Here is a 17,592-nt window from a genome sequence, read left to right on the forward strand (position 1 = left end):
AAAATAACCATATTACTCCCTCTGGGCTCTGATAAAATTGTGATAATATTTGATTTGCACAGAAAATTAAAATTTTTATTATATTTTTTTCTGAGTCCATAGGAACCTGACTTCCAACATCAAATACATAAAGCTTTCTGCAGCATATAATGTCTGTAAATTTCTTACTGTATTTTGAAAACTCCACTTAACACTTTCTCTGGACAAAACAGAAACTCTGTCTTGTGCCTAGAGAAACTAAGCATTAAGCCTATTTTTTTAATTGTATCTTTATGCTAAAAACCTTTGGGAATATTTTTCTATATATTGTAAATATTCTGTATGGTTTTCCTGAGTTTGTAAATACATTATTCATAGATTTCTCAACAACAGAGACAGGCATGCTCCTTCATCAGTAAAATCATAAATTGCAGCATGACTAATGTTCCATCCACAGCCCAACTTATGGGTAAAGTTCCAAAAATTGCCATAAAGTAATTACTGAAATTATTTGTGGCTGAGTAGAATTCATAGTACAGGAAAATTTCTTAAGCATTTTATAAATTAATAGCAAAAAGATATGCTAAGTGAAATCCCATATCCTGTGCAACTGCAAACATTTGTGTGCTATTTTTCTATTTGTGTATTATTTCTATTCAGCAGCTGTTCAAAGGGTAATAAGAACAGCTTTCAGTTTTATTGGACAGTATCAGTTTTACTTTCTTATCAAGTGTTTAGCCCAACTCCTACAGACATAGCTTCACTGAGACAACAAGTACAGAGAATAGCACCAATATGCATCTGATCTTGCACAGCTGCTGAAAGCTGCTTCATATTTTAGACAGTGGCTCAGCAGCCACTGTAAACTGGTAAACATAAATATGTTCATTCTTGCCTGAATATAGCAGGCACTAGACTTCACAGAGGATTAACCAAGGAGTTATGTAAATTACGGGTCCACACTCCACAGGCTGAGGACTCCTTACATGCTTCTTCCATGTGAAGCCACTGACATAACAGACACCAAGCCCCTGGTCTCACTGCAGAACAACAGGTCCCACTGTCAAAACCCACACCTTGCCTGTACACACCTTCCCTCCATGGAGACACTGAGTGCACATCACACCCCATGGTAGCAATCCAAAGAGTCACTTGCTGAACACAAGACTCAAGGCAGGACAATTCACATAATGAACCTCGGATTTCCTCACAGCTGGACAAATCAATTGGAAAAATGCATGCTTTGGAAAAACACGCACCTTGGATTTGTCAAATATCAGCCAATGTGCCATACACTGGGTCCCATTCCCTGCACATACATTGTCCATGCAATCCTTTGGGACATCTGCATGCAGCCATGCCCGGGAAGAAATCATACATCCCACTCCATGCCCCAGGCCATTCACAGAGACAATACACAGCACACTAAAACTTCACCAGCATGGGAACAATCCGCTAACAAATGTAACGTCTGCTGACCGTATGGTCTTCGTGGACTCTGGGGACAGTGTTCTTGTTTCAGCAAGGATAGAGTTAATTTTCTGACAGTGCTGTATTTTGGGTTTAGTATGAGAATAATGTTAATATCACACTGATACTATGCAGTGGCTGTTGCTGAGCAGTAACTACCCAAAATCAAGTACTTTTGAGTGCTTCATGCTCTGCCAGTGAGGAGGGCATAAGAAGCTGGGAGGGAGCACGGCCAGGCCGGCTGACCCGAGCTGGCCAGAGGGATATTCCGTAGCACAGAGCTCAGGGCATGAACTGGGGGGAGTTGGTCGGGAGGCACCGATCGCTGCTGGGGGACGGGCTGGGCATCAGTCAGTGGGTGGTGAACAACTGCACTGTGCATCTCTTGTCTCCCTTGAGTTTTATTCCCCTCTCTCGCCCCTTTTCATTACAGTTATTAACATTATGATTCGCGTGTTAGTAGCTAGCTATTATTATGTTTTATTTCGTTTCATTTATTAAACTGCTCTTAGTCCACGGCGTTCTTTTCTCTCCGATTCTTCTCCCCACGGCGAGGCGGGGGGACAGTGAGTGGTACTTATCTGCCACTCACTGGGGTTAAACCATGGCAGCCGCCAGCAGCTTACAGCAGACACACAGACCAGCACAGATATTCGCAGGAAGGAGATATCTCCCAAATCTGACACCAGTCTTTACGGCCACCAAGCCTGGGCTGACTCCGGGCTCAGCATCCCCGCTCGCACGCCGAGACGCGGCGGACACTACGGTACCTTGTTGGAGGCGCTGAGCTGCGCGCCCGAGTGCTGCACCACGAGCAGGAACTCGTTGCCGTCGTCGAGGAAGCGGCTCAGCTCCGGACGGGAATGCAGCCCCGCGGCCAGGGCAGCGGCACCGCCCGCCGGGTCCAGCCCGAAGTAGTTGGCAGCCGTGGCTGAAATAAAGCGCTTCCTCCTGTCCCCCTCCCCGGCCATGGTGGCGGCACGCACCCCGCCAGGCAGGATTAAGGCGGGAGAGGATCCAGAGCGCCACGGGAGCACATGCAGGCGCTGGCGGGAGAAAACCCAAAAGGCTCACGGCGGGAAGGACGGCGGCTCGCTCCGGGGCACAGGGGGAGAGGCCGGAGCCGTCCCGGCGTCGCCGGGACCGTCACTATGGTGACCGGAGATGGCGGCCCTGGCGCGCAGGCGGCTTAGCTGCGGGTGGCGCCGGGCGAGGAGGCGGCGGCCGACGCGCTCGGAAATCAGCGGAACGGGGCTGGCCAGGCGGGCGGGGCGGGGCGGAAAGGGTGCTGCGCCGCTCCTCGCTCGGCAGCGGCGCCTGGGAGCGCTCCGAGGTCAGGCTTCCCCTGGGTTCACCGAAGCAGCTCTCCTGCCATCAGCTGCATCACGGTGTCGCGGCCGCCGCAGTATCTGGGGTGTTTCCCTCGCCCCCGCCCCACTCCGCTAGGGAGCCCGTGGTGCCCGGTACAGCAAGGCGGAGAGGACTGCGGTCCCGGCCCCGGGAAGCGCTGGGAGCGTGCTCAGAGCGCCCACCGGGATCACAGCTTGTGGCCGCCCGTGGTTTCGCGGGCCAGTGCGGGCGTAGCTATCCGCGCCCCGCTGAGCGCTCCCGGCCGCTTCTCTAGAGGGTCTCTAAAAGGACGGAGCGCCTCCCGTCCCGCCCAGCAGCTGTCCTCGAACTCGGCCCCCGCTAGCGCCTCTCGGCAGGCGGCTGTCCCAGCCCCGAGCCCGCCTCCAGCGCTGACGGGACACCCAGCTCCCCCCGGGTGCGGGCGGTGACCGCGCGGGTCCGAAGGGACTGGAAGGGCTGGCGCTTCCCCGTTTGTTTCGCTGCGCACGCCGAGCCGTAACCGGCACCGCGGGCCCTGCCCGGCCACGCGCGCGGCTGCCGCTCCGGCCGGGAAACACGCGCGGCAGCCCCGCCCTCCGGGGGGCGGGTCCCGGCGCGGCCCCGCTACCACTTCCTGCCCGGCGCCGTCTGTGTCCGGGTCGTTCTCGCCGTTCTCTCCGCAGCCGATACCGCCCGCGCTCGCTCCCGCCCCCGGCACGATACCCACTTCTGGGAACGGGGCGGCGGCGGCGTCTGCCCGCGGCGAGCGGGGGCCGGCAGCACCCGGTGGGGCTGGGGAGGACCAGCAGGAACGGCGTCTGTTCTCGTTTCCTCACCGCCGGTCTCGGGAGGCGGCGGCGGCCAGGGGAAGCGAGCCCGGGGGGGCCTCGGCTGCGGGCCCCGGCAGCGGGGCGGCCCCGCCCCGAGGCAGGACGATGCCGGTGAAGAAGAAGAGGAAGTCCTCGGGGGCGGCGGCGGGGGAAGACACCGGCCTGAAGAAATGTAAACTCGGCAGGTACCGTCTCGCGGGGCGGCGGCCGGTGCCGGCGGTCACGTCCCGGGCCGCTCCTCCGCGGGCCCCGGGCTGCGGCGGCCGTGGGGCTGCCCGGGGCGGCGGGCGGGCCGTGTGCGGCCCGGCGGGCCCCGGCAGTACCGCGGCCGTGCAGGCAGGCACGTCCGGGGCAGGTGCGGGGCTCGCCGTGCGGCCGCGGCGGCGGCGTGGTCACGCCTGGCGAGAAACGCCGCGGAACGGCTCCCATTCCTGGCTGGCTTTGCCTTTGGCTGTACCTCAAGGGCCGGTTCTGGCATTTGTCCCCATATTCGTTTTATCTCCCTGGGGTAGGCGGCTCTCCTCACTTTAAGGTTGCCGGTACTCAGTGTCTGTGCTAAATCGTCGTTTCCTCTTTTTTTTTTTCCCTTCCCCCCCCCCTTTTTTTTTTTTTTTTTTTTTTTTTGTCTTTGTTTACAGTGAGTTGAAAGGATTGGTCAGCACACTGGAAAACAAGAGGTTTCCCTAATAAATACAGGAGTTGGAAACATCTTGTTCGTTAACTACTATAAAAGAATCACTTTATGCCGTGATACCCAAAAGTTGCTGTTAGAATGATAAACCATTAGTGCGGTGCAAGCAGGAGCTTACAGTGTGGCTTCCCCGAAATAACTGCCTGCTTCATCTATTAGGCCTGGTTAAGTATGCCAGTAAAGCAGTAGTTACGACTAACGTCCTGAGGACATGAGGATACAAAGGACTTGCGAAATCGACACTACGGGAATGGCTATTGCAAAAAATTGTGGCGTATGGCCTTTCTCGTTTGCTGGCCAAGCTTGGGCTTACAAGTCTCATATTTTGTTACGACTGTTCATTTAGGGTAGCCATTCCAGAGCTCACTTTTTGTGGGCATTGATGACCTTTTAGTTTCAGTCAGTTTATTCATTGCCTATAAATAACTGTTCTTCTGCCAGCATTATCCTCTGTACCACTCATAGTTCTGTCTCAAAGTATATTTAGAGGGAACACTTCTGTGTTCTCATACTTTATTTTATATACTTAAGAAAACTAAGTTATTCTGGTTTGTAATACCAACTTTCAGTTTCCTTGCTCATCTTAGCACTTGTTTGCATGTGTTCACTTTCAGTTTGTCTTTCTAGAACAGTTAACTGAAATTTTATGATCTTGATTTCTTTTACTTAGTGTTTTCGTAGCTTAGGGGAAAAAAACCCCACAGATTCTGCAGGGAGCTAGTTGTTGGGCAAAAACTATAAGTGAGAGTTCATGCTAGGTGATCAGAAAATGTTAGATACACAAGCATTCTTGGCATTATGTTCTTACACAACAAATTATTGGTAATATTCTTTAATAAAATCAGTGATTACAAGTAGATGTATGTTTATCTGGATAAAGCCAATAAGCAATAGCGTACCATATGACTCTGCCTCTTTCTGGTGGCTTGTGTTCCCAATGCCATGGATGGATGGATGAATGTTTGGAGGACTCCGTTAATTCTAGCTTTCAACACAGAAGGCTTCTTCTTAAGAGTGTTGTGTTCTTTTCTTTTAGTGAAGCTAAAAACGATGCATGGGAGTTCAAGTTGTTCGCCCTCTCAGAATTGAACTATTCTTCTCCTGCTTGACGTTTTAATTTTAAAATTGCAGTGTGGGAGCTGCATAATTTTAAATCCTCTCATATGATTAGTTCTCACCTCATTGTTAGAAATAACCTTAGCTTGTTCTAAAAGTCTATAATTTGTATTTGAAAGGAGGATGCATTGAAAAGGTGCTGCAACTCCTTACTGACTGAAGATGCCTTTGTGTAGTCGGTGTTTTTACTGGAAGAAATTCTATGCATTCTTTTAATGAATGATGAATTAAGAGAATTCACTTCCTAGGCAAACTGGGTTGTGTGTTACATAATGAAGACAATGATGAGGGGAGCTCTGTGTGCTGAGCAGCTTCAGTCTTGCCACAGATTGCACATACTATTCTGGTATACGTACCAAATATCTATAGAATTTGTATTTTCTTAATTATGTGTATAATGTAAACCAATTGACCAAGTTTTTTTCCCAAATTTGGATGGTTAACTATAAATAGCCTGACTTTTAAATATGTCAAACTCTGCAGCTTCTGTTGACCTTAATGGGATCTGTGCATGTTCAGCACTCTTGAACATCAAGCTGCTTATTGGAGACCTAACACTGAATGCCTGTATGTATAAATAAAAGTAGATAATAAGGCATTTGAATTACTGAGGAGTGATATTTTGGCCATCTGTGTGGAGGTTTTTTAATTTAATAGCTACGAGGTAACAGTACTTCTGCAATTCAGAAAAAGTAATATTTACAATAAATTGAGCTATGAGATGGTTGTAATCTAAAGGGAATTTTATGTTCCAACAGGAGTTGAGGATGACAGACAGTTGCCTTTTATGAAATTCAGCATAACTAGATGCATACTGACCTCGTGAAGCAATTTAAATAGATTACTAATAAATATTATGTAATTTAATTTTTCCTGGTTTTCACATGTCGCATTAAAATAACACTGTTCATCCCTGTGTTTCTATTTGCTGCTGCAGATCACAAGCATCTGGTAAAGTAATAAGTGGAGAGGAACATTTTTCAAGCAAAAAGTGCCTGGCTTGGTTTTATGAATATGCAGGTAATGTGCAGTGCATTCATGTTTGAACCTATATGGTTTTGTTTTAAATAAAGCAATACATAAAATACTACTTGCATTTTGCTTTTTGTCTGCTAATGTAGACATAAAAATGTGTCCGTATTTGCTTCCTTATAACATGCACTTGAATTAGGATGGCTTTTATTATTACCTTCTTGGTGTTTGTTCTTTTTGACTTATTTTTGTTTACTCTGTTCTTTACAACTTGAAAATGAAATAACAGATATCAAGCAGTACATTGTTGAGCCAGGATATACTGAGTGATTCACTTCTTGCTTTGAAATTGTCAAGTATAAGTCAGGATATTGAGGGATAATTCAGACTGATGCTTACGTATCTAACTATATCTTCTTTGTAATCATATTGGAAGACTAATGATGTAGGTCATGATTTAAGCTTCTTGGATTTCTGTTTTACAAAACAAAACAGTAGAGGTTTATACTGGTTTTCCATCTGAGAATTTGTACTAACATTTTTTTTATATTCTAAATACCAATGTTTCATTCCAGAAGTATTTGAAGTAGTCTTTTTCAAAAACTCAGAATTGCCATTGAGTAGCTGCTTTAAGTGAATATGCAGTATATTTTGCAGAATTTATTACACTATTGCTGCTATTTGTTTGCCAATTGTATGGTTTCTGAACTCAGGATTTCTGAATTGTTATTAATTCCTTGTCTAGTCACGACTTAAAGTCCATCATAACTGGTTGGTGATTAAAACTCATTAATTGCCAGATCTTAGTATGGAGAGAGCTGCTGATTTATCTGACAGCAATTGGTTTGAGTATATTTATCATATTTTCTTAGCATATTTATGATATTTTCTTTGCAGTCTTTTCACAACAATGAACTACTCTTATTTATATTAACCTACTCTCTAGATTTGTAGCATACTCTTCTGGAGTAGAGTCTTTTCTAGGGAAATAATAATTCAAAGTTAATTTTATTGTGATAGATTTGTTTGCATATTCTTCAAAATTAATGTCTGTGAATTTTGGCTTTGTCACTGAGTCAAGGACTGAATGTAGGAGGTTATACTTAGAGTTAACCAACAATCAAAAAAATGCCACATTTCCAGCATGAGAGAGAATTCCAGTTAAATTATACACAATAGAAGATAAAATGGCTCCATTAAATGATAAAGCTATACACACACATATAAGTGTATGAGCTTTATGTATGATTTCTGGACCAGAAACACTCATTCAAACTTTTACTTGTCATTACCAGTGAACCCTTGTATGTGTTTCTCTTCATAATTTGTTTGTTGTTTTTTGTTTTTGTTTTTGTTTTTTTTTTTTTCAAAAATTTTCTATCTAACACTGTTTGGTGTTCCTTACCTAGGCAAAATGTCCTCTGCTATATTTTTCAGGATGCAGGGATTCATGATGTTAAGTGTCAGTTGGTTTTTATTTTTCTACAAAAGTAGCCATTCTCAGTAGGTTTTATTGACAATGTTCTTATCTCACAGTGAGTAGTTATTCAAAGCACATTATCAAAACTGTTAAAGAGGCTTCTGCTTACCCTGGCAGCCGATAAAGTGGAGACAGATTCATCAAGGACTCTGCCTATTAAAAGTAGCAAAATTTGCCAAAAAGTTGTGAAGTGGTATGTTGTTTTGGAAGCTAAAACCTTTGCCTTTTACGTGAGTTTATACTCACTAAATGTTAATGTAATGATCCAGGACAAATTAAAATACTGTTGCTGACTGGCCTTTTAATAATATTTGGCTGCTCAGGAGGAATAATTTTTGGAGGCTTAGTCAAAATAACTGAAGCCAGAGAGATTAGAGGAACAAAACACCCTGGAGTGTGTGTCTGTATGCACTCTTTAAAAGCACTGTTTTGCTGCATTTTAGAGGCTTTCATGTTAAAGTGGAGAAATGACAGCAAAACTCTTAACTGTTGTGGTCCTAATCAATTTGTTTTCATTGCAGCCCTGAACCTTTTTTTTGCTTTGTATATGACTAACATGCTCAGCATTTCTTCAATTTATTGTTCTCACTTTGCTTATTTTACTCAGCATTGTAAAACTCATCTTACATTATTTGCAGATTCACCCTCTGTGTTAGAGTAAACCCATAATGTTAGCACCATCAAAAGAATAATATCTGTAATAGTAGTTCAGACAGAATTAGATTTTGTGGTTGTTGATAAAATAATTTTTTGAAGAACATTATTCATAAAGTAACTACAGCAGAGAGTAGTGGTACCCAAATTGTCTTAATTGACTCCCACAGTTATTGGAGTTGAGCTGCATCAATAGGAAGCTCAGTGGAGTCTTTTGAAAAATCAGATACAAAACTGAAATGGCTTGTTTGCTATCATAGGGAGGCAGTGCACAGCACAAACATTCTGATGTAGCACATACATGTCTACACAATTGCACTTGACAGAATAGTTCTAGCTTAAAAGCTACTTAGTAGTGTAATTCAATATTTTTAGAAATACTTTGGGTGCAATATAGCCTAGTTATTGTGTATAACCCTTGTGAGTGTTACTTAGATTTCACTCTGGTGTGGTTTTTGCTTTGAAGGTCCCGATGAAGTTGTAGGCCCTGAAGGAATGGAAAAATTCTGTGAAGACATCGGTGTTGAACCTGAAAATGTAAGTTTCTTTCGTATTGCTAATAACACCTAAGAGGATATTAGATAAGGTTAAGTTCTGTGTAAAGCTCCTAACTCCACTAAGCAAAGAGTTTTTCATTTTCCTGCTTGTAGGAGCTGCTCAAAGATATTTCAGCTGAATACATCAATTATACTTGGCTGGTGTGTGAGGGTTTTTTTGGGTGGATTTATTATAGTAATACTTAATTTTCAAAAATTGAAACTGAGGGAAAAATTGCACATAGCTGAATTTTTTAATGGTAACAAATACGAAGACCAAGCATGTACCATAATTGCTAGAATGTTTGAATGCTTTAGAGTTTTGTTCTTGGACATTACTAAATCAACCTTTTCTTACGTAATGACTCCTTTTCCTCGCCTTATTTTTGTTTCCCCTAGATTATTATGTTAGTTTTAGCCTGGAAACTAGAGGCTGAAAGCATGGGATTTTTCACTAAGGAAGAATGGTTGAAAGGAATGACCTCATTACAGTAAGAGTGTTTTTACCTATCTAATAGAATGTTCTAATTTTATGATTGTACCTATAACTTAACTATTGTTGTTCTGTTTCATGTATGTTGGAAATCAGACACAAAAAAAAGCTGGCTTTTAGTTCTTGTTTTGGTCCACAACTGCAAAATTAATCTGAGTTCAGTCAAAGGATTAAGTTACTGTTTAAACCTAATTAAGTCAGGTTTTGGTTGCTTCCATTTCTTGCAACAATATGTTGAAATACTACCATTCTAGTTAGCAGATATAATAAGTATATCTGGAGATGTACATAAACATATCTCAGCACTGATATTATGGAAAGATTTTACTGATTTCTGAGCTTTATAGGTGAGGACTGCATGGATAATAATTTTGGCTATTGGTGTTATTAGATGTACATCAGAAGCCATGGTCAATGCTTAGGTTAAATAACACCTTTTCAATTTATGGACTAACTTCTTGCTCTTTCTGTTTGCATTTGAATTTTTGATGAGTTAATGCTCTGCCTAAAGAGATTGTTTCTCACATTAATCAGCTTTTTGTGAGGCTTAAGTCAGTTACTTTTTGTTTGTTCTTTGTGTAACTACTTGTGGTGCCCTAGTGTTTTAAGGGTGTCTTGTTATGACACTGCATTTAATATTACAGATGGGGAACTACTATTGCAGCTAGGGCACAGTGGGAAAGAGGGCTTGGTTTTACCCTTGCCCTGTCAGTTGTGGGTTGGTTTGGGAAATTGTATCAGGCATATACCCTCTGATTACTCAAAACTATGGAGTAAGTGACTCTGGACTGACTCTCAACTCTTAGTTGATTTGGGATCAGGCTTCTGATAGATGCCTTGATTTTGTGACTATCATCAGAAATTAAATTAGGAACTGGAATTATTAAATTGCCTGAAATTCAGGATGACAGGTTAAATTCTGGGTGCATGATTTTTCAGATGCAGTGAATGGGTATTGGTCACTTACCTGAAGTATTTAATTTTTATGCCCAAATAGAAGCTTTCAAGAGTTAGCCAATCTCACAGAATGCAAGCACAAAGATGTATGAAATCAGGCACCTGTTCAGAGACGATGTTTTAGACTTTGTTTCTAACAATTTGCTGACTGGAAATCTTCTGGCTCTTTTCAGAACAAAGCTGGTTGTGCTATAGTCTAAAGATGTTTAATACTGAAAATAGGGTGCTGCTGTGCGTTTCTGTAGAAACAGAATTCTGGTGAGAGCCCTCGCCTAAGACTAAAGCAGTTAATGTGTATGTTTTGCTTTCCCTGTTGCTCTCTGAAAAGCTGGCTAAGCAGGTGGGTGAAGCAGAGGCACTCACATAACACAGCTCAGGATCCATTAGCTGAATAATAGGTGCAGATTTTGGCTGGGATTGAGCAAGCAGCTCTGTGATGCTTAGTTACCATCTGGGGTTAAACTATGATGAAAGGAAATACAAACCTGTAGACTTGTGCTGTTGTTCCTTACTAGGAAGGGAGGATGATATTATGGGATTCCATCTGGAATGGGGTTATCTGTTTTCTCTTGAAATGTTTGACCAAAACTTTGAAGTAAAAGGGTTTTACACTTAAAAAGTAAAATATTACTGCATGCTTACTCAGCTTATTCTTTTTCTTTGTAATTTTTGCATGAAGAAATGAGATTGAAATGCATTAAAACCCCAGAGTGTATTCTACATGGACTTCTGTTATAGAATCTTTATTTCAAAATACGTGAAATGTTACACAAGGTAATTGCATGAACAGTGCTGGGTGGAATTCAGCTCAATAGTAAGATACCTAAATGTTTAGTTTATATGCAAGAGCTGGATTTCTTATACTCTTATTGCAATCTTCGGAGATCCAGTCAGTGTAATGAAGCCTAGGGCAGTATCTAGTTTGCCCTAAAAGCTAATGACTGGTCACCTGAATTGCTCTTAGAGGTTGCTTGGTTAGTCCTCTATGAATGACAACACCTGAAGCTTAGGACATCTATCTCTAATCTACAGTTAGATGCCAGCATTTGGGTACCTGAATCTTGAAGTGACATTCTCTCTGCATGTTGTTTTGTAATACACTGATGAAGTTTGCTGTTTAGAGATGAGAAAAATAAATGTGTGCTGAGGCAGATACTGTCAAAATGAAGATGAATTGACCCCTAAATATCATCTTATGAGACCGAAGCAACTTAGGCTGGGAGGTTTCCAGTACGTTGCTTAGGTAGGGTGAATTCTGCCCCATATGTATGTGTGTACATATACATCTATATGTGTATATACATATATATGCATATGTATGTGTACATACATATATATGTATGTATATATGCAAGCTCTCCTCATAGCAGAGAGAATCGAGTACCTCTGCTAGGCCGATTATTTCATCTTCCTTAGGATGAATGCTTTTGGTTTAATGTTTGTATACATGATACTGATTTTTCTCTTTAGTGAAAGACAAGTGTATGGAATAGCTACGAAATATAAAACATTGGCATATCTGAGTAGGAGTTAATGAATCATCGCTTTGTCCACGTTAGCTATGCCTCAGATGATCTCTCTATCTCAACAGAAATTAAAATTCATTCAATTTGTGGTGCTAATTTGAGTTTTGTTAAAAATGTGACATAGGGATGAGAAGGGAATGTAGTAAGCTAATGTCTTAATTTTTATGGTCTTGAGGTAACACTGTTCAGTGCTATCTTTCAGTAAGGACCGTTTGAGAAATCACATCTTTTTCTAGTGGCTGTATAGGAGTTTAGTGTTAATTCACTTGTACTAATTAGAAGGTTGTTCTGGTTATTTGGAAGATTATTCCAGGTATGTGTGATCTCAGTTATCTGTTTTATGATGCAGCCACACAGGCAGCTGTACCTCTGTAAAAGAGGAGTTTCACAACTCCTTGCCTCTTTTTGGGAGGAAAGTCAGTGGCTAGGTACAGAAATGCCCTAAACAGCTTTAACCAAAACATGTCTGTGTGTCGGGATCCAGAGGTTGGTGCTACTCTGAGCATGATCCATTTGGCTTTTTAGTTACAAATGCACTGATAATAAATTGCTTAGGAGTCATGACACTTAATAATTGCTCATTTTCATACCAACTTTTCCAAATTAATCAATTGCATATTAAAATACACATAGCCAATAGTATTGTAGACAATAGCTGGCATTTTACTTTGCACTCAGATGTATGAACAATTTTAACAAAGTAGTTTGCAAGAAATTTAAACATACTGAAATTTGAGTTTACCCATGATAGGGTAAATCATCTGTCAAATTATATTTAACAATGTGTGGTAAACCCACTATAAATATTTTATATGTCACTAGTACACTAAAAACTTGAGCATTCAGGTAGATTAAATACATAGATTTGTCCTCAAATGTGTAGAACATTCTGGTGAAAGTATGAAGCTTTGAACATAGAAGAGATATGAATAAAAAACACAATGCCTTTCTAGCATAGCATAATGCCATTTTAAGGGTTAAATAGTAGAATACAGACCAATTAGATGGTTGAAGACAAAAAAAGTAATTTTATTTTTAGTTAAATTTAGCAAAGCTCATTTAACAAGAGTTCTTTGCAATTTGTTATATGGTTTATCACAGAATATACTACTTGTCATCTGAATATGTAGTCTAATTAGCTAATAGTTTTATTTATTTAGCACTAGTGTTGGCTAGGACTGAGTGCTGCTTTAGATAGATGCTGCTAGAGACAAGAAATAATAAAAGGTTGCATCAGTTGGAATTGCTACATTTCTCTTGTCGAAGTCTGAGCAAGACAGACTGACAGACAGCTGTGCACACACAGACTGGCAGATCTGAGGAACAGGAAGTATCAGCTGTGGGCAAAGTACAGCATCAAAGCCCAGCATCTCAGCAGCCCTTGCTGGGGGCCTGTGTGACAAGTGCGTGTGGAGCTGTTAGAGGTGCAAATGTATTCTGAGAGGCAGGCTGCCAAAAGGGGGACACGTGACCAAAGGAAGTATTTATGTACAGCTGCATTTCTGAAAGTATGCTTCTTCATGAAGGATACAAAGCAAGGTAGATTTTTTAATTTATTCTTTTTTAGTCATGGCAGCTTTTTTATAAGAATAGATTGTCCTGTTATAACTGTTCTATTGAGTAAGTATTTTCTGGAGGATTAGCAAAGTTAAATTGCATTCTCCTTTGCCATTGTTGGTGAATCTGACCCATTTTCTCTTTCCTTGCTGAGTAAAGTACAAAGCAGTCTTTCTGCCAAAGGGTTATTTTTGCCAAAGCTTTATCCTGTTGACTAGTGGACCTCTGCGTTCTCATACAGCCTTTGATTTTTCAGTTGAATAGCTACTGACTAATTCAGGTGATTAAAGCTTTATCAGAGCTTGCATTTATCAGTCATAAAACATGAGCAGAGTAGTATGTTTTGCAGAGTGCCTGCTCAATCCTGCCATTTGTAAACACACACTTCAAAACTACATGTTTAGGGTTTGCATTTTCCCATTATTTACAGCTGGATTTTGCCCCTTAATGCACACTGAATGACATTTTCTTCAGACATTCATAGTGGTTGAGAAGATAAGATACTGCTGGGTATGACTATAGATTACAGAGTTTGCAATTAAAAGACTGCTATTTGAGATGTGAAGCATGCACTTCGTATTATGTTGGTGATATATTTAAAACAAAAAATTTGCTTACAGAAGCCAGCATTCATCATTTCAGTAAGGTGCAAATATTGAGCATGTTCAAGATTCTTTAAGTCAGTTTCGCAGTATTACTCCTGTATATCTAATGATTGTGTTTTGGCAATTTCAATTTTTTATGTTTGTTGGCATTTTTTTCATTGCCTAATGTGGTGTTTTGAACTCCTAATGTTTTGTTGTTTTTTGTTTTTTTTTTAAGGTGTGACTGTACAGAAAAATTACAGAGTAAATTTGACTTCTTACGGTCACAGTTGAATGACATTTCATCCTTTAAGAATATCTACAGATACGCCTTTGATTTTGCAAGGGTAAGACTGCTGAAATATTAGCAAAGTTCTTACTTCTATTTATTCAACTTTTATTTCTTAATCAAGCTTGTGCTTGATTGGTTTCTGTGCTTTCTTTATTCAACCTTAGGAAAAAGACCAGCGAAGTCTTGATATTGATACTGCGAAGTCCATGTTAGCTCTTCTGCTCGGAAGAACTTGGCCACTGTTTTCAGTATTTTATCAATACCTGGAGGTACAAATTTCCTTGACTTTGTGAATGTTGGCGTAGTAGTTTGAGTGTTCTGTGAGAATATTGTGTTTATTTTACTGATAATGAATGTATCCATAATGCTCCCTTTCCCTTGCTCAATGTGCTTATGAAACAGTGATGTTCTTGTATGCATCACAGATCCTTATCTTCCTCCCTGTGCCCCAGTCCCTTTTCTTATCAAAGGCAACTAACATTCCATCTTGGTTTTACTGTAAATATAAATTTGAAAGTAAGTATAGAGTAAATTTGAAAGTAAGTATAGAGCCCCACTAGTCTCTTCAGCTGCATATGCACTGCATTAAGTTTGTTTTGTGCAGATATGGCGTGAAGGTATCTTGATCTCTGGCTCCCTGGAAGATTTTGGTCAGCTCAGCTGCAAGTGACTGATTAAAGTGAACAGGTGTATAGGTTGTGGAACACAGAGCTTGATACCATTCTCTGGCTTCAAAACAGTACTAACACTGCAAAGTAGATGTCCTTATGATCATAATGTATTGCACCTTGGAGAAAAGATGATTCTTTTTTTTTTAATCATTCTGGAAATACATCTGAGCTAGATATGCCCCACTTCAGGGCAAGGCAAAAATATACCCGTTTTTGAAGCTTAGAGTGGTGACTTACTGATTTCCAGGTTTTGGGGAATTTGATTCTGCTCTGATCTTCCACAAAATCATTTTATGTCGTTTCATAACTACGAAATATGTTAATGTGTAGTATTTTTAAAAATGGAAAATGAAGTAACTAATAGGGATTGTTACCCATTAAACAGTTTAGTGGGAGCTCATTGAAGATAAAAAGATAAATGCGATAGAGGAGTACCAAATGCCACTTGACATTTTAATATTTTGAAATTACTTTTCCTAGCAATCTAAGTATAGAGTTATGAACAAGGATCAGTGGTACAATGTACTAGAGTTCAGCAGGACTGTCCATGCAGATCTTAGCAACTATGATGAAGATGGTGCATGTAAGTATTCTTAATGTTTTGCTTATTCAAATTAAATTGCATTAAAAAATTTTCTGTAACAGAAACAATACTGTAAGGTATAATTTTTTTCCAACAATAACTAAAAAAACAGCCCTGATAACCATCGATCTTCAAGCTGCAGATATTAATTTTTCCTAATTGTTTGTCAGTGGTACAGTATGTAAATAGTAGATGGTTTTCTTGAGCCAACTTATATTCAGTGAGAATCTAGCGAAGGTGCTTGCTGCATGCAACTGTAGACTTGCAAATAGAATTATAACAGCAAACTCTCATTTTGTACTAGTATATAATAAACTGTAGCTTAACAATTTTTGCCTACCTGCTGGTCCTTGGGGCTGAGCTCTCCACCTGGCTGGTAGTCAGTCATACCATGACTCAGTTGCCTAAGTCCTGTTGTGGTCCATCTTCTAATTATTCATAATTTTGAAAATTTTGGGAAGAAGGAATTAGTTGTCCTGATTTACAGTATTATTTTTATGCTTTTTGTTCAGTTCACTCCACCTGTCAGATATTGGGAACAATGTTTTCCATAAATCGGTTTTTTGTGCACTTTTTATCATTCTTGGATTGGAATGATTGTACTATTTCATGGGTGTTTTACCAAAGGATTGACATGGATGTTTCCTATATCAGTAGTTTTAACCCTCGTACTTAAAAAGGTGTTTGAAAGACATTATCAATTTTAACTCCCAAGTTTTGTCTGTTTGCAGGGCCCGTACTTCTGGATGAATTTGTTGAATGGCAGAAAGTTCGTCAAGCGTCATAGCAAGAATTCAAAGGAAAATGCAAAAGTTTTTTTTTGGTGCCCGCCTGTACACAAAGTAATGAGAAAAACAAAGGATTGCATTTTCATTCATAAGAAAGACTTTACAGTAATTTTTTTTCCTTTTTTAAGGAGACTTTCTTGTTACATGTGATATGGGCATTGAACCACACCTCTTCTGAGACTGAAAGTTGGAGTTCTTGTTTTGAGTCTTATGTTTATAGCATTTATTTCAGAACAATAAAGATTCAGATTTGTGACAAAGGCCTAAAAGTGAAGGATGTCCCTTGAATGTGAGTGTGGTGTCTATTTTTAAAACCAAATCTATAAGATCTCTTTCTCAGAAGTGCCCTTTGGTATGAATTTTTGAAGACCTTAAAATGCTTAATTGGCGCTGTTGCTTGCTATTGGTGTGGTTGTCTGTGTGGCAGATGTTGGAAAGAATGACTGATTTTGGAAGCCCTGGGTGGGAGTGTGCTAATTTGCTAGTATTGGTCATGGGTTGTGCCACAGTTTTCAGCTCCTCTTGGAGATAAAGGCCTTAAACTCCTGCTATTGTTTTTCATTTCTTTGTTTATTCCCCACCCAGTGGCATGGCATTTAATGGCAGGCCGTTTCAAAGCAGAAAGGTGTACAGCAAATGGCTCTGTGTGCAGAATGGCTGAAAACTAGTTGCCTGTACTTCAGATGCTGAGCACAGATACTTTGGTACAGCAAGGCAGCTTCAGATTTTTACTGCTATTTAGGCTTTTTGGATTGCTTTGTACAAGTGCAATTTATATTTTAAAAGGGAAAACTGGGAAGACTTGGTTTCAGGCTTTTCTTCTTATGTGTTTTAGACTGGAGGCACTCATAACATGACTTTTTTTCCTCTCTGGATGGTTTTCATAATATAAATCAAGAAGTATTTAATCACCTACTATTTAATAACCTACTTTTGACCAATTAACAGGCTGTATGTAACAGCATATTAAATGTCACCCTGTTACTCCGTGTTCTGAGTCCACAGACTACTGTGATTGCCCTTTTAGGCATTCAGTATTCATGATAACCTTTAAATATAGTAGAAGTTTCTACTCTACCTCCAT

The 17,592-nt window shown here is 40.7% G+C and overlaps 2 protein-coding genes across 2 annotated transcripts in view; one reads left to right on the forward strand and one right to left on the reverse strand.

Moving 5' to 3' along the window:
- The window catches only part of DYNC2H1 (dynein cytoplasmic 2 heavy chain 1), a 147,054-nt gene extending 144,621 nt beyond the window's left edge, over nucleotides 1–2,433 (reverse strand). The window contains exon 1 of the mRNA XM_041487125.1: nucleotides 2,220–2,433. Coding sequence (XP_041343059.1) covers nucleotides 2,220–2,420 — 201 coding nt within the window. The 5' untranslated portion in view covers nucleotides 2,421–2,433. The remainder of the gene's footprint in view (nucleotides 1–2,219) is intronic.
- Nucleotides 2,434–3,422: 989 nt separating this feature from the next.
- On the forward strand, nucleotides 3,423–16,771 carry DCUN1D5 (defective in cullin neddylation 1 domain containing 5). Its single transcript, XM_041487170.1, has 8 exons — nucleotides 3,423–3,793; nucleotides 6,353–6,435; nucleotides 8,988–9,058; nucleotides 9,457–9,548; nucleotides 14,413–14,521; nucleotides 14,631–14,735; nucleotides 15,618–15,720; nucleotides 16,452–16,771. The coding sequence occupies exons 1-8, from the start codon at nucleotides 3,714–3,716 to the stop codon at nucleotides 16,505–16,507; spliced, it is 699 nt and encodes a 232-aa protein (XP_041343104.1). The 5' UTR covers nucleotides 3,423–3,713; the 3' UTR covers nucleotides 16,508–16,771.
- Nucleotides 16,772–17,592: the final 821 nt, after the last annotated feature.

Source organism: Pyrgilauda ruficollis, unplaced genomic scaffold, assembly GCF_017590135.1.
Source record: "Pyrgilauda ruficollis isolate IOZ18807 unplaced genomic scaffold, ASM1759013v1 scaffold8, whole genome shotgun sequence".
Taxonomy (NCBI): Eukaryota; Metazoa; Chordata; class Aves; order Passeriformes; family Passeridae; genus Pyrgilauda; species Pyrgilauda ruficollis.